General features: G+C 44.3%; 1 protein-coding gene across 1 annotated transcript; it reads left to right on the top strand.

Annotated features, from left to right (window-relative positions):
* Positions 1–361: 361 nt before the first annotated feature.
* Positions 362–21,842, top strand: nup133 (nucleoporin 133). The gene is made up of 25 exons (XM_087841445.1): positions 362–597; positions 778–893; positions 1,029–1,132; positions 4,896–5,129; positions 5,466–5,636; positions 6,078–6,233; positions 6,352–6,422; positions 7,814–7,961; positions 8,270–8,420; positions 8,998–9,152; positions 9,360–9,451; positions 11,457–11,620; positions 11,820–11,914; positions 12,174–12,398; positions 12,483–12,605; positions 12,720–12,819; positions 14,349–14,603; positions 15,046–15,179; positions 16,550–16,708; positions 18,107–18,242; positions 18,595–18,713; positions 19,027–19,107; positions 19,212–19,276; positions 21,015–21,103; positions 21,588–21,842. The coding sequence occupies exons 1-25, from the start codon at positions 470–472 to the stop codon at positions 21,722–21,724; spliced, it is 3,408 nt and encodes a 1,135-aa protein (XP_087697571.1). The 5' UTR covers positions 362–469; the 3' UTR covers positions 21,725–21,842.
* The last annotated feature ends 727 nt before the right edge of the window (positions 21,843–22,569 follow it).

Consider the following 22,569-nt stretch of genomic DNA (forward strand, 5'->3'; position numbering starts at 1 on the left):
CTGACTCAGAGGCAGAATTGTCTCTGCCAATTCCTGCTGTACAGAAATCTGTGTGAAATTGCACTATTAAGTCACTAAATTAACTGTGAGTTAAGTATTTATCGTACTTAACTTACTTTTTAAGCCCCTTAAAAACGTAGAATCAGCAGAGCGGAGTAATTTACATTTTTAATTTAAATTTTAATTGGATGAATGCGGCCTACATGAAAAAGTGTGTGTTTTTTTAATATAGTCTGACTGACTTACCCACACAATAAGACTTTCCTCTGTGAAAGTGTTGCAGTTGTAAAATCTCGTGTTCGAGTTGTAAATAAAGTTTTACAAAATAGGCGGAGGAGACGATGACGTTTTAATCCAGCGACTGCACCGCGCGTTGTTTGGAGAGTTGTATTTGGTGGATCGTGTGAGCGCGCTTTTCAGGCAGGGTTGTAGTTATCACTGTTGAACAGTTCGGGGTACCACCGCAGGCATGTTTAGCCCCCGAACCGCCCCGGGTTCCGGCCGTAGGCAGCCGGCCAGGACCGCCGGGAGGAAGAGCGTCTCCGGTGCGGTCCCTGGCCTCCTGTTCTCCCCGCGCAGGACGCCGTTGTCGGCGAGGTGAGTGTTGTCGGATCAGATTTACTCAGTCGGAAGGCTCCATATATATGACAAATAAAGACAATTTTACAGATTTATAGATGTTGTTCTTTCGTGCTGAGTCGTCAGTGCAGTCTTGGGTTAACTGGGCCCATCAGACTGTAGCTACAGCTGATTGTTCTGAGTTTGTGTCCTCCCCAGATCAACACCTACCCGAGTGCAGAGCCATGCAGGGGCAGAAACCGTTAACTATGATGTGCAGACCTTTGGCTCATCCCTCCCCGTCAAAGTTATGGAGGCACTGACGATGGCTGACGGTAAGAGAAACATTGTCTTCTTTCTGAGAATGAAAGATGAATAGTTGCTCTCTCTTCTCTTTATGTTTCTGGTTGTGGGAGAGTTAGTAGTTTCCACTAAACATTTGTTTTTCATTTTCTTATTGGTTACTCTAGCTGATGATCAGATCTCAGTGAAGGTGTGTGAGAGCGGCTGGGCCTGGATGGTTTGTGGAGAGAGTCTGATCATCTGGAAGATCTGCCAAACTGCTGTAGCTAAGGTATGATCAGGGCAGACAATTATATATTTTTTTCAGCCTGAGTTTAAAATTCACTTTAAAACTACATTTAGACTAAAATTACAATCTAAAAATCATTAAAGAGTTATTTTAACATGTTCTCCAAAATAATGCAAGCGGCGTGAGGCCTTTTTTCATCTGTAGGATCGACAAAGCAAATAATTATTCATCCATCCATCCATCCATCTTCATCCGCTTTATCCGGGGCCGGGTCGCGGGGGCAGCAGCCTAAGCAAAGAGGCCCAGACCTCCCTCTCCCCAGCCACCTCCTCCAGCTCATCCGGGGGAACACCAAGGCGTTCCCAGGCCAGCCGAGAGATATAATCTCTCCAGCGTGTCCTGGGTCTGCCTCGGGGCCTCCTCCCGGTGGGACATGCCTGGAACACCTCACCCAGGAGGCGCCCAGGGGGCATCCTTACCAGATGCCCAAACCACCTCAGCTGGCTCCTTTCGATGTGGAGCAGCAGCGGCTCTACTCTGAGCCCCTCCCGGATGGCCGAACTTCTCACCCTATCTCTAAGGGAGATGCCAGCCACCCTTCGGAGGAAGCTCATTTCCGCCGCTTGTATCCGCGATCTCGTCCTTTCGGTCACTACCCACAGCTCGTGGCCATAGGTGAGGGTAGGGACGTAGATCGACCGGTAAATTGAGAGCTTCGCTTTTACACTCAGCTCCCTCTTCACCACGACGGACCGGTGCAGCGTCTGCATTACTGCAGCTGCAGCCCCAATCCGTCTGTCGATCTCCGGCTCCCTTCTCCCATCACTCGCGAACAAGACCCCGAGATACTTGAACTCCTCCACTTGGGGCAGGACCTCATCCCCGACCCGGAGTGGGCACTCCACCCTTTTCCGGCTGAGAACCATGGCCTCAGATTTGGAGGTGCTGATCCTCATTCCCGCTGCGTCACACTCGGCTGCGAACCGCTCCAGTGCGAGCTGGAGGCCCTCACCCGATGAAGCCAACAGAACCACATCATCCGCAAAGATCAGAGATGAGATCCTGAGGCCACCAAAGCGAAAGCCCTCCGCCACTTGGCTGCGCCTAGAAATCCTGTCCATAAAAATTATGAACAGAACCGGTGACAAAGGGCAGCCCTGGCGGAGCCCATCACCCACCGGGAACGAGTCCGACTTATTGCCGGCAATGCGAACCAAGCTCTTGCAACGGTTGTATAGGGATCGAATGGCCCGTAGCAATGGGCCAGACACCCCATACTCCCGCAACACCTCCCACAGGACACCCCGAGGGACACGGTCGAATGCCTTCTCCAAGTCCACAAAACACATGTAGACTGGTTGGGCAAACTCCCATGCACCCTCAAGTATCCTTGAGAGGATGAAGAGCTGGTCCAGTGTTCCGCGACCAGGACGAAAACCGCATTGTTCCTCCTGCATCAGAGGTTCGACTAACGGACGAACTCTCCTTTCCAGCACCCTGGCATAGACTTTCCCGGGGAGGCTGAGGAGTGTGATCCCCCTGTAGTTGGAACACACCCTCCGGTCCCCCTTCTTAAAGATGGGGACCACCACCCCGGTCTGCCAATCCACGGGTACTGCCCCTGATCTCCACGCAACATTGCAGAGGCGTGTCAGCCAGGACAGCCCTACAACGTCCAGAGCCTTCAGGAACTCGGGGCGGACCTCATCAACACCAGGGGCTCTGCCACCAAGGAGTTGTTTAACTGCCTCAGTGACCTCGCCCCCAGAAATTGGCGGGTCATTCCCCTCATCCCCAGACTCTGCTTCCTCCTTGGAAGACGCGTCAGTGGGATTAAGGAGGTCCTCGAAGTATTCCTTCCACCGCCTGACAATTTTCTCAGTCGACGTCAGCAGCGCTCCGCCAGCACTATACACAGTGCAGGTAGAGCACCGCTTTCCCCTCCTGAGACGCCTGACGGTTTGCCAGAACCTCTTCGAGGCAGTCCGAAAGTCTTTTTCCATGGCCTCTCCGAACTCCTCCCACACCCGAGTTTTTGCTTCAGCCACTGCCCGAGCCGCATTCCGCTTGGCCTGTCGATACCTGTCGGCTGCCTCCGGAGTCCCACAGGCTAACCAAGCCCGATAGGACTCCTTCTTCAGCCTGGTGGCTCCCTTCACCTCTGGTGTCCACCATTTGGTTCGGGGATTACCACCACGGCAGGCACCAACCACCTTGCGGCCGCAGCTCAATGCAGCAGCTTCGGCAATGGAGGCGCTGAACATGGTCCATTCGGACTCGATGTCCCCCGCCTCCCTCGGAATGCTGTTGAAGCTCTGCCGGAGGTGTGCGTTGAAGATCTCGCGGACTGGGGCCTCTGCTAGTCGTTCCCAGCACACCCTCACTACACGTTTAGGTGCACCAGGTCTGTCCAGCGTCCTCCCCCGCCACCTGATCCAACTCACCACCAGGTGGTGATCAGTTGACAGCTCAGCCCCTCTCTTTACCCGAGTGTCCAGAACATATGGTCGCAGGTCTGGTGATACGATTACAAAATCGATCATCGACCTACGGCCTAGAGCATCCTGGTGCCACGTGCACTTATGGACACTCTTATGTTCGAACAAGGTGTTCGTTATGGCCAAACTGTGATTAGCACAGAAGTCCAATAACAAAGCACCGCTCGGGTTCAGATCAGGGAGGCCGTTCCTCCCAATCACGCCCCTCCAGGTCTCGCTGTCGTTACCCACGTGAGCATTGAAGTCTCCCAGCAGGACAACAGAGTCTCCAGGTGGAGCACCTTCCAGCACCCCCCCCAGGGACTCTAAGAAGGCTGGGTACTCCGAACTGCCACTCGGCGCATAAGCGCAGATGACAGTCAGGACCCGTTCCCCGACCCTAAGGCGCAGGGAACAAACCCTCTCGTCCACCGGGAAAAACCCCAACGTACCGGCAGCAAGCCGAGGGGATATTAAAATACCCACCCCAGCCCGCCGCCTCTCACCAGGGGCAACTCCAGACTGAGACAGAGTCCAGCCCCTCTCCAGGAGACTGGTTCCAGAGCCCAAGCCGTGCGTAGAGGTGAGCCCGACTATATCTAGCCGGTACCTCTCAACCTCACGCACTAACTCAGGCTCCTTCCCCACCAGAGAGGTGACATTCCATGTCCCTATTGCCAGTCTTGGCAGCCGGGGGTCAGTCCGCCAGGGCCTCCGCTCCTGGCCGCCACCCGGCACACAATGCACCCGACCCCTATGGCGCCTCCTGCGGGTGGTGGGCCTGCGGGAGGATGGGCCCATGTCTCCTCTTCGGGCTGTGCCCGGCCGGGCCCCATGGACTAAGGCCCGGCCACCAGACGCTCGCCCTCGGGCACCCTCCCCGGGCCTGGCTCCAGGGCGGGGCCCCGGTAACCCTATCCCGGGCAGGGTAAACTGTTCCCTCTGTGTTTTTTTCATGGGGGTCTTCTGAATCGCTCTTTGTCTGGTCCCTCACCCAGGACCAATTTGCCATGGGAGACCCTACCAGGGGGCAAAAGCCCCCAGACAACATAGCCCCTGGGATCCCTGGGACACACAAAACCCCTCCACCACGATAAGGTTGCGATTCACGGAGGAGCAATTATTCACTGATCATTTATTTCATGTGTCTTAGTTTTGTTTAAAGAGACTGGGTACAGTAACATGTGGTAAATGTTTCAGCGATAGAAAGATGGACTTTCTTATTCCGATATTAGATGGAGTAAATATTGAATCAAAACAGACTGAAAGTTCATAATGTGCTAAACTGGCAGCTTTAAATTCACAAACTAAACTGTGTTTTCCTGCAGGTCTCAGTTTGTAAGGAGTTGCAACTGCCCAGCAGTGAGTACAACTACACTGCTGACCTTGTGGCTGTGACTTCCACTGCTCCCCTGGAGATGGCTGCTGTTCAGTCCATCTCTGTCTTGGCGGTGGCTGCAGAAGGAGCGGTTCGCTACTGGCCCAGCCTCTCCCAGGAGGGCAACTACACAGAGACCGATGTGGACCTGGGAGATCTGTGCAACTTTGTTGTTGCTGTCAGAGTAAGTAGGTTTCTTCAGTTGAAAATAGACGTTTTTACTAACCAATTTGTTACAAAAAAACTCACCACTGACTCTGCCAAATCCAAAATACTCAAATATTTTTGAAAAGGGTCCCAAAATACAACCACATCAAACAGTATCACTCCAGAAATCGCTGAGGAGTAATGCTGCTGTCCAAGTTTTATTCACTGCATACCTTGAGATATCTTGAAACATTTAAACACACGTAATAAAGCTGGCATTGCACTTTATTTTGTGTAGATTTGTAAGGAACAGGATTAAATCAACAACATATAATTTGACCTCTTTGTTTCTCACTTCTTTCTCCTTTCTCAGGGTGGAAGCTTTGTCTTGTCCTCGGTGAAGAATCAGCTGTTGAGAGCAAGTGCAGATTCCTCCGGGAAACTGCAGTGCCGAGCTCTGCAGCAGGGTCAGGGCATGCTCTCTGGCATCGGACGTCGTGTCTCCAGCCTGTTTGGCATCCTCTCGACACCAGCCAATGACGCAGTGAGTCCACTGCAGAGTTTGGGCTTTCATTTATTCTATCTGTACAACTCTTTTCTATCTTGTGCATTTTTAATAATTAAGACTAGTCGGTGTACAGTGTTATTATTTTTCATCTATTGCTGATGACGTTTAAATTTGAATAGTGTTGCTCTGAGCTTGACTCCTCCCATTTTTACTGTCACTCATAGATAATCTGATTGTAACCTGCTAATTACTTCCTCCATGTGTTATTTGTGTTTTATATTAATCAAGTTTTGTTTTGTTTTTTAATCAATTTTAGCCACAGAGAGAAATGAGTGATTGCTTTTGATTCCGATTCACAAATTTCTTAAACACCCTTTATGTTTTACGTCTATCAGGCTGAATAGTGAGGGCAGTTCTTCTGCAGTGTCAGTTTAGTTATCTTCAGTGTTCAGAGTTCTGACTCTATTACTGCTGCAGCTCTGCAGTGTGCTGTGGGTGGGGGAAAGCAGCTCCCTGTACACACTCACTGATTCCAGTCTGAGTAAATGGGAGGTCGACGACAGCTCGGAGCACCAGATCCTCAACTGGGACGCGCGCAGAGTTCTGAATGAGAGCATCACAGACGCTATATGGGTCAGTATAAGCAAACAAGACCTTATTTATTACAGATGAAGGTTTTTTCCTGTTCTGCACTGTAGCAAGGAAAACAAACTAAATAAGATTAAAATGAAAATGATTTCCTTTCCTCCAGGGGTCAGAGAGCAACTATGAGGAGATGAAGGAGGGAGCAAATGTGGCATATCTGGACATGAAGCTCAGCCAGTGAGTGTGTTCTACTGTGTGTGTGTGATTAAAAGCAGCAGGGCCACATTGGTGCTTGTCTTTGGATTCACAAAAACCTGAATCATTTTTGTTTCCTTCTTCTTCTTCATTTTCACTAAAACATGCCGCATGTAGGATTGCATGTGCTAAAGCATGGTAAAGTGTTAGTTAGAGTGACCAACCGGCCTCTTTTTTTGCACTTGTTGACTTGTAAAAGTCTATATGACATTTTTTATTTCACGATTCATTAACCACACAGAGAAGCCATCGTTTAAATCTGTTTTCTTGAAGCAAACAGTATTATTAAAGTTCTTCATGTCCTCTTTTTTTGGAAATCAAAATATGGTCACCCTAGCGTTAGCATACTACGGCCAAACTGAGCTAGCCATCCTGTGTCGCTCTGCACTTCAAAGATCAATCTCAGAATTTAAAAAAATTATATTCAATATATAAATATTAAATGAAAGATGGATTTTATCCATTCAGTCAATAAAAAGACTTGTTTTACACTTGTCTCCCCACTTGTTGTGTCTTAGTCCCCCGGGCCACAGAACTGTATTGGTCCGTGAGTCGTTTGGCTCTGGACCGCAAGACTTGAGGCTCGGGTGTGAAATGTATGGTTTTCAGGGTTTTTATCGTTAACTCTGTTTCCCTGGGTCTGTTCCCGTGTTATAGTTGTCTTATTCTGAAAGAAAAATACACGTTACCATAGTGACCAGAGAGCATTAACCTCCTAAGACCTGAACTCTTCCACAGCATGCATTTTTAATTTATCTTTGACAGTTGGGCATATTGGGACCCGATGAATGCAAAAACAAAGAATTACCAGATTTAAAAAATAAAAAATTGAACGGATTTTTGTTTCCAAGGAAAATAAGAGCCACATATGAGGATATTTGTTTAAAATTTTGATAGAACAGTAGCAGTATAATGTCCTCGTAAGTGGATATCAGGCCCTTGTAGAGCAAAATTGAGTATTTTGGTCTAAATAACCCAAAATGTGATGTCCACATATGTGGACGCCAGGTCCTAGGAGGTTAAGGGGCAGAGAGGAGGACGTTACTCTCAGTGTTGTTGGCGCATTTCAGGAGGACGCTGCTAATAAAGTTACACAATTACACAGTGAATTCACGTTTATTATGTTATTTACAAAATGCCACCATATTCGTCTTGGTCGTATGATTTTATTTTGTTGTATTTATCCGCGACACCTTAAAGGCCGGTCCATGAAAATATTGTCTGACATTAAACCGGTCTGTGGTGTAAAAACGTTTCAGGACCACTGTCTTAGTCGACAGGTTATCTTGTGTTTATTTGTTGCTATTATTCGCTATTCCTCTTGAACTTACTGCACCCCTGGCTGCACTGAGCTACACTCTGCGTGCTTTCAGAGCCGGGTTGGTGGTTTTGGCTGCAGCCTGGCACCCGTCCGACACTCCCTGCCTGGCCTACTTCTGCCTGGTCACCCTGCAGGACAACGGAGCCGCCATCTCTGACCAGTTCACCGTGGAGGTCACAAAGTACAGCTCTCCCTTCCAGGTCAGACCTGAAGCTGCTACTGCAGCAGTGGTGTTTCTGTGATTTGATCTATTAGAGGATCAGTTTGGTCATTCTCTTCTTGTGTAAAACCCTGCTCATCAAGAAGAGCCTGATAATTACAACCCTCGATTATAATTAAAACATTAACCACTTTGAGCAACGCAGAAAGAGTGGAACTGTCCAAACAAGTGACAGTGAAACTACAGGACATTGTAAAATAAAGTCCAGCATTTACAGTTCCTATTATAAGAGTGAAGATATTTATGCTTTTATTTTGAAGGTCTTTGGTTATTCTGTTATTTCCTCAGAACATGGAGACCCTGCAGGCCACTCGGCTGGCGTTGCCTCGTTCCCCTGGCTCCACAGCCTTTCTGTACACTGAGGACGTCGTGTTCGCCTGCTCAACAGGAACCAACCGGGTCGCAGTTCCTGATGAGAAAATCAGCTTTAACTCACCAGGTGGGAAAGTTGGAACGTTAGAGCAAGAACTCCTTCATTTTGTCACTATTACTGCACATAATAGTCAACGAAATTAATACTGTGGTCAGTGAATAGTTTTGTTTTTCAATTAAGTTAAATGAAATTCCTGATTCTGTAGGATAAACTTCTTTTGGCGTTGGTCTGAAATTCAGTTACACAGAAGTATTGAATATGTTTCAAAAAATGAATTAAAATCTGTAACATCACTGAACGAAGTTCTTTTTCATAATACAAACAAATTTCACTTGCATCTCAAAAATCTATAACTGATCAAATGTTGCTTGAATGAGTTAACTTTATCATATTAACAGGTTTTTGTCCACTGTGTTGGTGTAAGAGGATTAAACTGGATGTTGCTTCGAAGACTCAGATATTCCTAAAAGATAAAATTGTTCGAGAATGTTTTGGTTAGGGATGAATTAAGAAAAAATATAATAAAGTATTTGTAAAGGAACAAATAATTCACTCGACTTGTTCAATAGGCCAATAAATGCTTTCAGTTTAGATCAAATCCAGGTGAGTGATTTGTTTATGTTGGTGGCCTCTGTCTGTGCAGGTGATGGTGTACGTGGAGCCGGCTGCTGTGCCAACCTGCCGGTCTTTTTCTCGCAAAACAGTGGTCTGGTGGCGGTGGTGGCCAGAGAGAGTGCCTCCATCCTGCCAGAGACCATGGAGGACTCGCTGTGCTCCTCGCTGGCTGCAGCCCCGGAAGTAAGATTCAAAGAGAGCCGTCTGAGCGATGAGACTAAGAACTTTGTTTTTATGCCAGTTTGTGAGACTTCGATCTTTCTCATGATCTTTCTTCTGCGTCTCATAATTATTGACACAAGAAATCCTGAGAAGGAAAAGGAAAACTAAGCTAACATGTGATTGTGGGTGTTGCAGTCATGCATTTCTAATGTTGAATTTGCATCAAAGGTGTCGGCCATGGAGACGCCAACCCGAGCCGAGCCTGTAGCTCAGGAGGACAAAACCAAACTCCTGAAGGCGGCGTTCCTGCAGTTCTGTCGGTACGTCTTAAATGCAGCTCACATCTCCTTTGAAAAATATTTTAAATAAAAATAATAAAGTGCCTTCATAATATTAGACAAAGACAAGAGAGCCAGAGGTTAATAATAACAAATAATTAAATGCAGAGAGGTGTATAAACAGAATCCCCCAGCAGCCTAGACCTATTGCAGCATAACTAAGGAAAGATTAGAGGTCACCTGATTCAACCCAAACTATATGCTTTATCAAAAAGGGCGTTTTTAGGCCAAATCTTAAAGGTAGAAGCAGTGTCTGTCTGCCAAATCAAAGAGTAGGAGTCTAAAAGCTGAAGGCTCTGTCTCATATTCTACTTTTAAATACTCTAGGAACAACAAGGAAGCACGCAGACCAAGAGCAAAGATTTTTATTGGTGTGATACGGTACTAAGATAACTAAGATAAGATGAGGCCTGATCATTCAAAACCTGCACATGAGCAGCAGGATTTTAAATAAATATACCCTGTCTTTCTAGTCCCTGTCAGTACTCTTGCTGAGTGCTGAGTACAATAAGCTCTTTTCTGAATTTAGAAGCAGAAAATGAGGTATTGAGGTAACTAATTGGTGTGTGTTATCTGACTTCATGGATAAATGAAGTTGGGCATCATCTGCATAGCTTTTCTACACTCCTGGAGTCCTCAAAGCGCTCTATACAACACGCCACATTCACCCATTCACACAAGCACTCTAAGCTTTGTCAGTGCTTTAACTAACAAACACTCAAACATCAGAGTGAGCAGGAAGGTGCAGGAGGGAGCGGTGAAGAGGCCATGCTGCTAGCAAGTCGGCTGCGAGTTAATTTAAGCTTGTAAATGCCTAAAACAGTGAGTGAATAATAATATCAGCGTGTGAATCAACAGAGTGTGCTTTAGATAAAACGTGACGATTCCACCGTGGCATACAACATTATCTGTAAGTTTTTACTTACAGATAATGACACAGACACAGATAAACTCCACATAATCACCACTGTGTGCTAGAACAGGAAGAGCCAGCACCAAGTCCACTTATATATTCTGTATCAGGTAAATACAGAAGTGACTAAATCACTCTACTTTTTGAGAATATTGTTTTTGTGGATCTCCGGCCGACATGTTTGTTCATTTTTGTTGTTTATCAAGTAAAAACATCAAAGCTTCGTTTCTCTGCATCATGTTGTGTTGAGTAACTTGGTTATTGTAAGATTCTGATGAATGTTGAAGTCTTATATTATATTATATTGAAGCTCAGGGTCTTTAATAAGGAGTTATCATTCACACTTTCTAGCCATAATGACCGGTCATCTGTGAGTAAGAGAAAAACAACACATTTGTTTTTCTCTATAGTTTGTTTCTTTGTGTGTATAACCTAGTCTGTCTGTTGCTATTTGCTAAGTTGACTGGCTGTTACCAGACTCTGATGGGATTGTCTGTGCTTCCTCATTTCTCTTGTTGCGAAATCAGTTTCACCCCGGTTCTTTTATTCGTCGAAACTTCCAGAGACGGCACCGGAACTCACTAGTTATTTCACAAAACCTTTATTCATCTTCATTTAAGCATGCACTTCTAGAAGGGAAGACGAGGCCGATGTTCCTCTGCAAAATCTTCACCCCTTTGTTAGTTATAGCCAGCTTTATAGAGGCGTCCCCATCATAAACCCCCCCACGGTGTGCTGCAAACTCTGTGTCTGTGTCTATGTGTGTGCTCGTGAGTGAGTGTGCGTGACAGTTAAAACACTGTGGGTGTAGGTAGAGGTCATACAAACCCATCTCCCTTCCAGACCACAGTTATCCAGTTACAAATGTTGAGACCTTTCACAGTTCAACTGGGGGAGGGGTCTCCTACAATCTACTCCTAAGTTCATGACACAGTCAGGCCTTTATTACATTGAGGGCAGTGTCAGTGTCTCTACAATAATTCTACATTCTATGTTAACACATTTCTAAACTCTCTGAGGCTTTAAAAAGCACTGAGAGGACAAGTCTATAACTCTTCTTCTCTCCTCTGTCAGTAATGACCTGGTCGGGGCTCAGACAGTCATAGATGAGCTGTTCCCAGCTGACGGCGATGGGGAGGAGGGAGCTGAGCTGGACACCATGGTGACTCAAATCAACCTTGATTTGGTGGACGATTACCCGGCCTCTGACCCTCGCTGGGCCGAGTCTGTCCCCGATGGTGAGCTGAGACGAGAGGAAACAAAACACAAAAAGTTAAAGTTATTAACCAACCAATGAAAAGCTCTGGATATTGTATGAAACTAGTGCTTGTAAGGTTTCTGATAAGCTGATACACTATCCGACTTTGCATTTAATGTGTGTGTTGGAAAAAGACTTGAACTGTTTTGTTTTTTTTCTTCTCTCTCTGGGATTTGAAGAGAGCGCTGGCTTTCCTCTCACTTCCCTCATCATCCTTCACCAACTGGAGGATAAGATGAAGGCCCATGGCTGCTTGATGGAGTTTTTGCTGCAGGTAAAGAAACCTGCACTTTTGCATGTGTGCACACGCTCCAAGTTCACTTTATAAGGCACACTTAAAGCTTGTTGGTGGAAAATTATTAAATTAAACTAAATTAAGATCAGCTTGTACATTAGATTGCAAACGTACTTTTACTGACATACAAACAGGGCTGCAAATAAAAATGTGATGCAAATCAAAACATCAAAGGCTGAATTTAGAAATGCATCAGTCCAGTTGCCTCTCAAAAGCCACCATCGTCCTCTGTTGCCAGGTTGGACTGCTGGACCGACTCACTCAGGTGACTGTACGTTCATCTCCCATGGCAACACGCCTGCTGCTGTGTGAACACGCCGAGAAGTTGCAAGCAGCCATGGTGCTGAAAAATCATCACACCAAACACTCTGAACTAGTGAACCGGGCCATCAGCACAGCGCTGCAGAGGAACAACACCGCCGTGCCGCAAAGCCTCACCGCTGCTGACGTCTTCTTCAGAGAGGTTTGAGTCTCTGGCAGCGAGAAGGTGCTATCACAGTTTGTTTGTGTAATAGACGGTCATTGGACTGTTGTTGTGCTCTCACAGGTCTCTCAGATCTCCTTGGTGTTCGACTGTCTGCTGGAGGAGGAGGAGCGGAGTCTGAAGGAGAGTCCAGTCGACTCGGTGCAGTGGGCCGAAGTGGTCCTCACAGTCAACAACGTCATCAAGGTAAATGTGCGGTCACGTTAAAACTTAGGCTTCATTTTTAAGTGTATGGGTAGTCTTTCAAATGTAGTGTGTGTGTGTGTGTGTGTGTGTGTGTGTGTGTGTGTGTGTGTGTAGGACATGCTTCAAGCTGCTGGTCAGTACAGAGACATGAAGGCCTCCATGTACAGAGCGTCTGAAAATGCTGCTGCAGAGCCTGAGTACATCCCATGGACAGGTAACAACATGAACCTTCTTAGGCTACGTTCACACTGCAGGTCTTAATGCTCAATTACAATTTTCTGATCAAATCCGATTTTTTTTGTCTGCTTGTTCACACTACAAATAAAATGCGACAGCAAACGCGCTCTAGTGTGAACACTCAAAGCGGCCCGCATGCGCAAAAGAAGACGTCACACACAACGCGCTCTGTTTAGACCCAGAGCAAACAGTATTGTTTGACTGATGGCCCTTAATATAAAGACTTCGGACTTTACGTTTCCCAATTTTTGCTTTAAGATATTTTGTTATTTACATAATAATGTAAATAACCTAATAATGATCCTTATTGCTGTTTTAGAGGAGCGGTGCTTCAAAGGATAGTTGCAGATTTCTGTCAGAATCTGCAGATTATACAGTACAAATAAAATGTTCACGTTTCTCCAACGTTGTCTTCCCAACAGTTTCACCGGATGGCCAGGAAGCGTTCGCGATGTCTTCTCGGGCGCTGATAATTGGCGTCTGTCTTGTGTCAGTGACGTAAAAGACGGATTTAATGCGACCTGACCGTTCACACAGCCGTCGCTTTCTAAAACATCGGATATGTATCGGATTCAGTACCACATACGAAAGTGACCCAGATCGGATTTGAAAATATCGGATTTGTGCCGTTCACACTGTCATAGCATGATCGGATATGGGTCGCATAGGGTCAAAAAAAATCGGATTTGATGCGCTTTCGCCTGCAGTGTGAACGTAGCCTTAGATTCACTTGGTGTCAAATGTATTTTGATGGACACTCCAGTCACATGCAAAAACAGACTGAGCACAGAGTCGTGGCTCTCACAGGCCTGAATGTGCGCTTAAGGTCATTTATAATTTTAAACTTGTTTGATCTGCTGCTCAAACAACCACCAGCATAAATTTTGTATTTTATTATTTGTTTTTGTATTTTTGTAAGTTTTACAGCTTTTCTTACTAAACAGTTAAATGACAGAAAAGCATAGAGGGAGTTTCACTGGTCCGACCCACTTAAGATCAAAGTGGATGTAATGTGAGTTTGACACCATGCTTTAGTCTAATGTTATCGAAATACTGCAAAACCTACCATACAAACTCATGGCAGTAAATCTGGGCACTAATACCACAAAGTTTACAGAGTGGGTGTGGACAGGAAAGCTCAGTTGCAGTTCTGAAAGTTTTCTGTTGGGAAATAAAGCTTTGCTGTTTAAATTTACCAGCTACAAACTAAGAAAAAAATAAGAGCCAAATATGATAAATGTCCAGAAAGTCCTCATGTATTCACATATTGGTGTATGTTGTTGTTCAGTGTTTGTAACTGAATCACTTTAGCACTTCATCCAAATATGCATTTATGCTTATGTAAACATTGTGGCTTAAAATCCCGTCTTAAACTGAAGAAGTTTTTCTTTTCTATTTCAGTGCTGTAAGAAACTGAATGTTTGAATGGCTCAGTGTCTGCACTGTGTGTTGGAGCAGAACTGATTATTAACCCTGTTTTCTTTCCACCTGATCTTGCTTATGCAGCATCAGGTGGCGTTGGCGGCGTTCGAACAGTCCTCTCGCGCCAGCACGAGATCATACTGCGCACAGTGTACCCACATGCTGACTCAGAGCTGCGCAATGCCCTTTGTGAGCAGCTGGTGGCGCTGTTGGATATCTACTTGGGCAGTTTTGTGGCCCAGCTTAACTCCCTGCAGCAGCAGAGGACCCAACAGGAGCGCTACAACAGCTTGGAGATGGAGTACAGCCAGCGGCGCTCCGAGCTGCTCGCACCGCTCTGTAAGTGGAGATTAAAATGTGAATGATCGAGTCTTATAGATTCACCGAGTAAAATTTAAATCTTTAACATTAAAGGGGATTTTTGTGACATTTAGAAATTTTGATTTTTTTTTTGTTAAGAGTTTTGTTAGATGAGTAAAAATGCTGTAAGTATTTCTTTGGTAATTCTTCTTTTGTATGAAGAAATAACTAAATTTTCTTTATTACAGGAAAAAGCTTTGAGTGCTCAAACTGAGTAGAGAGATGGTCTATTATTAGCAGTCCAATTACAGAGGTTGTTGCAGTAAACAAACTATCCATCACTTGAACGTGACCATGTCACAGCTCACACACACACATGTTGTAATCAGACACGTGGACACTGTGCAAACTGAAGTGTGTTTATGTTTCTTCTGTAGGTTTTTCCTTTCTGTTTATTTGTTTTTATTTTTTTGCGTTGCAGTGGAGCTCGGTCAGTACCAGTGGGTGGCAGCGTTGGCTGAGAAGTACTGTGACTTTGACATCCTGGTTCAGATGTGTGAGCAGACAGACAACCAGAGCCGCCTGCAGCACTACATGGCCAAGTTCGCAGATCAGGTACACAAAAACTCTGCACGAGTTTCCTTACATGTTATTTACCGTTTTTATTTTTTTATTTAGGATGTAAGGACACAGTGTTTTACGTTGTACAGGATTGTAAAGGCACTTTGAGGCCATTTTACATTTTAACCCAATAAAAACGAGGCTCCTCTGACATCTGGGCATCCAAAAAGCTAACTCTGACTCCCAAGATTCAACTGTTCAACTCCAACATGAAGTCAGTGCTGCTGTACAAACAAAACCTCAAACAGAAAAACCCAGACATTCCTAAACAGCTGAGAAGGATTCTCCACATTCGCTGGCCAGACACCATCAGTAACATCAACCTATGGGAAAGAACCTGTCAACTCCCAGTAGACGAAGAAAAGATGGTGCTGGGTAGGGTACACTCTACGCAAACCGCCAACCAACATCACCAGGCAAGCGAAGGAGGCACCACCCAACAAGCACCCGGCGACGACACCTCGAGGCAGAAGTGACAAAGACGGGCTACACCTGGAGCCAACTGGAAAGAATGGCTCGGGACAGTATTTACCCCGGCCCCTACCCTGGGAGGGGTGACGGGCAGCAGCAGTAGTTGACTGTATCTTTTATTTAGGCTTAAAAATATGCAGCCATCTGCTAGTTTGTTTGTTTTTAAGTTGATTTCATTGACTATGAATGTAGCCTAGTTGTTGGCACCAGACCTATCACACAATCCTCTCCGGAGAACGCTCCAAAAAGGAGAAAAATCCCTAAACCATCGACAACTTCATTGGGGAATAGCTAGGCTGCTCCAAAGACAAAGGATGTATAACCAGAACTATGTTTAATTTTATGTTTATTTTTTCTATATTGGAGAACTAATGGCTCCTTTAGTGTGTTGTGACTTACTGACAAGGGCTACAGTCCTAGTGTAGCGAAGGACCAGATACACACATGTTTGTCAGGCTTAGGAAATGCTTTTATTTTGCTTATTCTTTTCAGTTCAGCGCAGGTGACTCAGCAGCTCCTTCTCCAGCTACTCCACACACACTCCTCTCCCGTCTGTCTCCGCTGTCGCTACATATAAAAGGGGAGAGAGTCGTGTCTCTCGAGGTGTCTCCTCTAAATAACTAAATTGGCATGTTATCAAATTCTGTCTGGTTATCATGAACTGCAAATTTAAGAAATGTTATTAACATCATCCCAAAAGAATAATAACAATCTCTCAGGCTTTCTTTTAACCTGGATAACTTTGGGTACATTTACCGATACATCACCTTTCAGAAAGGTGATGCACATACCTGGAAGGAGCAGGTTCTGCACAAATACCGGATTCTATCAAACTCAAACCAGAGTATATCAGTAAACACGTTAACATTCTCTTTGTACCTTTACTTTTGCAGAACTTTTCCGACTTCCTGTTTCGTTGGTACATGGAGAAAGGCAAGAGAGGGAAGCTGCTGTCCCAGCCGGCCGCTCAGCACCAGCAGCTCGCCAGCTTCCTGCAGGCTCATCAGCACCTCAGCTGGCTGCATCACATCCACATCCACGACTACCAAAGTGTATGTTTAAGAATAAAAACGCACACATTTACAATTCTGTTTCACAAAACCAGCACAATACAATTTTCTATGAATTTTTAATATCCCAACTAAATCCTAATCTGTTTTTTTTTTTTTTGGGGGGGGGTTAACCATTTAAAACCTATCAGGACCAGTCAAAATCTGGCCAACACTGTAGCAACATGATTTTCTCAGAAGTACAGTCTGACTCTCTCACACATTAATAAACACATCCGCCTTGCTCTATTCAAGCTCATGTAACCACACGGCTTCCTAGCGCCCTTATCTCCTTTCTTCTTTCCTTCCTGTTTTTTTTTTTGTTTTTTGTACTTTAAACCTTTTCATATTTTTTCTTCTGCTGTTCGTTCATCGCTTGTGCACTTCAGTCTTTTCACTACCTCTGGAAATAGCATTTTTCAAAAATACGGCAGTTTTGCAACCAACAAAAATATAGGGTCATTTTTCCTTCCTTCCTTCTTTCTTTCTTTCCTTCCTTCCTTCCTTCCTTCCTTTGTTCCTTCCTTCCTTTCCTAACCGTCCTGCTGTCTTTCCTGTTAAACACACAGTGTGTAGCTGTTACAGTGTAATCTACGATGGAAACACAAATTCAGTTTCCTTCCGGTTTGATTTGAATCTGTTGCTCATAGAAGACAAAGCACAGAAGAAAACATCCTGTAACATATCTGTTACACACACACACACACACACACACACTTTCTAAAGTTTCCTTCCTGTTTGCAGTTAACAAACACAAAGTGAAACCACGGGCACGCATATATCTAAACCGAAGAAGACTTCCTCTTTTGGCCTCACTTGTCAGCAGAAATCCACTTTGACAAAGACGCATTCGAGGCTGTAAACTTCACTGTTATCCTGGTCGATACTATTTTGGTTCCTCTTTTCCGTTTTAACTGTGATAATGAATGTGCCTGGTGAGGTATTCAGCAGACACGGGGATCTGTTATTCTCATTTCCAGCTCAGTTTTATTATTGAATTCTTTTAGAATAGCGTTTCATGATTCACAGATCTGAACAATTCTTATTTATCTTATGCTGGGCCTTCATGCAGCTTCTCCGTTCATCCTCTGACTGAGATGAGCAGTTTTAGCTCCTCCCTTTTTTTTAGTCAACGTTGTGATAAGAAGTATTGATCACGTCACCCAATTATTTAAGTAAATCTAATTCTAAAGGTGCTGGTGACGTGAAATTCTCACCACATGTCAGTAACAACCCACGCAAAGAAATCAAAGCATAGATGTCCGTAAATTATGTATAATAATGAAAAGTGACATTACTCTCTGTTTATTTGAATCAAGCTGTATCAAAGTCTTAATTACACAGATTGATATATTTCTGGTGTGACGATGTCGTGGCTAACGAGGTATTTCACGTCTGCAGGCCCACAGAACTCTCTACAGCCAAGCCAACATGGAAACACGTTATTTTGTGAAAAAGAAAACACTGCTGGCTCTCAGTAAGCTGACTGCACTCGCGTCCGACCTGCCGGAGGACCAGCTCTCCAAACAAATTGACGGTAAAAAAGCGCACACATCGCTGTATGCATGCAGACCTCCCTGCACCTCATAAACTTCGTTATCCGTGAAATTTTACTGAATCGAACCAGCATGTTAGATCATTTTATTGACACAGATTCTTAGATTGTCAGTGGATAAAAGTTACTTAGCTGCTACAACAGTGGTTGCCTCGATCTCATAGTAATTCAGAGAACAGTTCAGAGTTAAACTCATTCATCTTTTTCTTAGTAATGAAAGTCTTTAAGGGCATGATAAAATCGACATATAAAGGTACATATATTTGTGGAGTGGCAGGCGCTTTGTAATATGTCGTGTAAGTAGACTTGACCCTGTCATTCATCTGCCAATCAGACATTGTGGAGCAGGAGCGCTTCCTGCTGCATCAGGAGACTCTGCCTCGACAGCTGCTGGAGGAGAAGCAGCAGAACCCCGACACCATGCCTCTGCTCAGTGCTCACAACCTCATACAGGTGAAAACACGTGCAAAAACTGCTTGTTAACTTAGGTACAATATTTAAACAAGATCATTTCAGTTGCTTAAATGTTTTTTTTATGATAACTGTGTAAATTGGTGTCTGCTGTTCCAAATAAAGAACCTGTTATTGGATGGATTAGTAAAAGTAGATAAAAGTAGTATAGAAGGACCTCACCTGAGGACAAAGTGATAATCATAGGTATGCAGAAAAGATCAGATCACATTTAGAGAAGGTCAGAAGAAAATGATTCAAACACTGAGACTGAACAGCTTCGGTGCATTTCCTTTTTAACTCTCGTCCTCTCCAGCTGTACATCTGTGATGACAACAGGCGAGCCAACGAGTACGATTTCAAAAAGGCTCTGGACCTGCTGGAGTACATCGATGAGGTAGCCACTAGCGTCTTTTTTTACAGCACTGGTGCATTTGAGGCTCAGTTAGTCGGTCTCTCAACTTTAGCAAGTTTAGCGGTTTTCTTGCTTTTCTGTTGTAGGACGATGCTGTGGACATCGACGCACTCAAATGTGAGATTTTCGGCAAAGCGCTTAGAAGAGACGAGTAAGATCCATCATGGTTTTTTGAATACATTCAACTGGGACTTTGCTTAAATTAAAACTTTTTCACCTGGTATTTCTCTAATAGCATGTAAATAGTTTTCTAGTAGTGAGTAACCTATGATTAGCTGAATATACGTCGTTTTGTTTTGTTTTTTTAGAGCCTTTCAGCCAGTTTCAGGTCATTGTTTAGCTTTAAAGGCACAAATCGAGTCTTTGGATTTATTCTCAGTTTTCTAGTTTTCAGCAATAAGACCGTGTGCACATAAAGAGCCAGACGTTTCCCCCTGAAGCTGGTAGAGGCCAAAAACAGAGCAAAAAAGTACCGTATTTTCCGGACTACAAAGCGCACCTGAATAATCAGGGGAAAATCCTGTTTTGTACATACATTAGCCGCACCTGACTAAAAGCCGCAGGTGTTTCAATGTTGACTTATCATATGTAAGAGAATATGCACAAAGGGAATTGTCAGGAAAGAGATGGCTGTTTGGAGACACTATTTGTTTTATTAATATTTTGAAAAACAAGTTATGCGTACATATTTGCACAACTTTTTAGGTATATGTACAAGCAGCGGTAATTACAAGTACGAAACATGTACTGTGCTTCATAAATGAGTAACAAATGTAGTACATAACAATAACCTACAGCACACCAGAAAAATAGATTCGGCCTACCTTTTAGGCTCAGGTGCAGTGACACGGCTTTAACAAGAAGAAGAGTCAGTCATTCACCACCATCTTCCTGCGCACTAAAACCACCAAAGTCCTCTTCTCCAGTGTCGGAAACAAACAGGCTCAGGATGGCTTCGTCATCCACTCTCCGCTTCTCTTCTTCGTTGTCACTTTCAAAACCAAAGAAATCCTCGTTGTCAGTGTCAGAGTCGAACACCCTCTGAAGGGCCGTGGCGGTGTCCTGCTCTCCATCATGCAGCAGTCCAGCCCTTCAAAATCCGTTGGTGATCATGGATGTTTTCACACTTTTCCACGCTGTCAGATTCCACCGGTGGAGTTGGGCATAACTTGCTTTTCGCAAGTTTATCGCCGCTCATCATCCACGCCTCCCGCTGAACGGGTAGAGCTACTTTGAAGTTTGTTTTTCGCGCTACTTCGTATGGCACTACGTTGCCTGGCGGATGGACATGTGACCAACATACCACTCTTGAACCCCGATCCTTCCGCCAGGCAACGTAGTGCCGTACAACAGCGGAACAAACAAAACAAATCCTCTTGCTATATCACAAAAATCATGGACAATCCATAGAAAAGCCGCACCTGACTAAAAGCCGCAGGGTTCAACGCTTGTGCAAAAAGTAGCGGCTTATAGCCCGACAATTACGGTAATTAATATTGGACTCTGCCAGGTGATCAGAAACACGACTCTAAATGATAAAAAGCTATTCTGTTATTTCACAACTGAAAATATTGTTTACAGCTTGATTCCTCCACCGCCTGCTGTTAAAAACACGATGTTCATGTGAAATACCATTAATAGTTAGTAGGAAACTCTCATCAGGCTCTAAAAAAATACAATCTTTTGAATTATATACCAGCTGTAAAGGATATAAGTGTTTTATTGATATGCCAGGAAAGATGGAGTGTCAGTGATTACAGCTAGTTTGGATCAGTAAAGGAATCTGGAAAAAAAAAACAAGCTTTTGTGTGTGTTGGATTTGTGATGGTTGATTTAAATGCTGTGGGTATCTTTCTTTATTGTTTGTTTGTTTGTTTTTCCACCTCCAGCTGGTCTTCTGCCGATGGGAACGACGACCCTCTGGAAGCAACAAAAGACAGCATCTTTGTCAAGATCCTCCTCAAACTCATTCAGGAAGGTGAGAAACATTGATGAAGGCTTGGTGGATTAAAGAAATATGGGGAGGGGGTTCAAGTGTATTGATGGGAAAAATGGGTTTAAATGACACGTAAGTTATCCCTATTATGTCATGAGAGCCCCTTGTTCAACTTAAATAGCTGCGTAGGCTAGCTCCATATAGAACTAGTTTATCAAAAACTGTGCATAATACAGCTGAACACTTCTGATTGTCAAAGTTAGAGCACACATTTGGTTCTGGCAGGAGGGAGTCGGGCTCAGCCAGTAATCCCAGCCGGCTTAGTTTTAACTCTTCTACACGTTCTGTTGACGGCTCTTCTAAACAGTGGACCACTCAAGCCCTCCCTTTGTTTTTGAGTATATTATGAACAGTCATGAGTCATCAGTTTTCTTTATCTGTATGTTCATCGAATCATATGTATCCTTATATGAAAAATACACTTGTAATTACTAAACAGACGAACTCTTTCTTCTGTATTTTCCAGGCGTCTCTCTGCAGACCTACCTGCCCGACATCAAAGACCTCCTGGAGCTGGATGAGCTCAGCAGTTTGAAATCAAAGCCATATTTTGAATTTGTCCTTCGAGCTAATTATGAACATTACCTTCAAGCCCAGATGTAACAACCACCAAACCCACCAGTGACACATTGTGCGATTCAGCTTTTCTTTGCATTCTACTCGCTCTCGGGATGTCTTTAAATTGTGCTCTTTTCTAAATAAATGTGTTGATTTTTGTGTACTTTTCAGTTTCACTTTCCTAGTATTCCTCAAAGACGCACAGCTGTGACACAGTTCACTGGCATATTTAGAAAAAGAAGTGCTGCTGTAAAGAAGATAGTTGTTTGTTAACAGGAGAGACGAGAAATCCATATCGTGATGCAAGACATGATTTCAGTTCTTTGTATCAAAGTTGTTTTGTTTTTAGAGAGAATGTATGACGGCTTTGTTAACATTCACCACGTTTAGGACACATTTGTCTTATGACAATGAATCAAATTTGCTCTAATGTGTGTGTTTTGATTCTTAGTGGATACATACAAAAGACATGTTGGCATGCTGCAAGTTTGCACCTCCTTTTTCTAAGGAAGCCGTAATCATTTATAAAGAGAGATCCTCCTGGATGCAGCCATGTTTAGTGTGACATACCAAGTAAGATCAGGGTAGGACAACCTACCACACACAACTAAAATAATCTTCCAAGTAAGAAAACAATATGACAACAGTTCCACAAAAGTAAAGCTTTCACTTCCTGCCTCTTTTTGTTTGTTTGTTTGTTTTTATTTGAGGTGAGATGGCAGACTTAAAAAGTGACACAGACCTGAGCCTCTGAGATACTGGCTCGAGAAGCTGCCCTGTACTCATCAGGGCTTCCTCCTGTTGGGCGACAAAGAGCAGATGTTTGTTATAAATAGATCTGAGCTCCTCTAGCTGGTTGACTGCCACGCTGACAGAGATCCTCCACAGTG

This window comes from Neolamprologus brichardi, chromosome 6, assembly GCF_056152115.1.
Source record: "Neolamprologus brichardi isolate AB-2024 chromosome 6, ASM5615211v1, whole genome shotgun sequence".
NCBI lineage: Eukaryota > Metazoa > Chordata > Actinopteri > Cichliformes > Cichlidae > Neolamprologus > Neolamprologus brichardi.

Coding starts and splice junctions, on each gene's coding strand:
- nup133 (XM_087841445.1), top strand. CDS start 470: ATGTTTAGCCCCCGAACCGCCCCGGGTTCCGGCCGTAGGCAGCCGGCC. Junction 9,452..11,456: donor GCGTTCCTGCAGTTCTGTCG/GTACGTCTTAAA, acceptor CTCCTCTGTCAG/TAATGACCTGGTCGGGGCTC. Junction 12,606..12,719: donor CAGTCAACAACGTCATCAAG/GTAAATGTGCGG, acceptor GTGTGTGTGTAG/GACATGCTTCAAGCTGCTGG.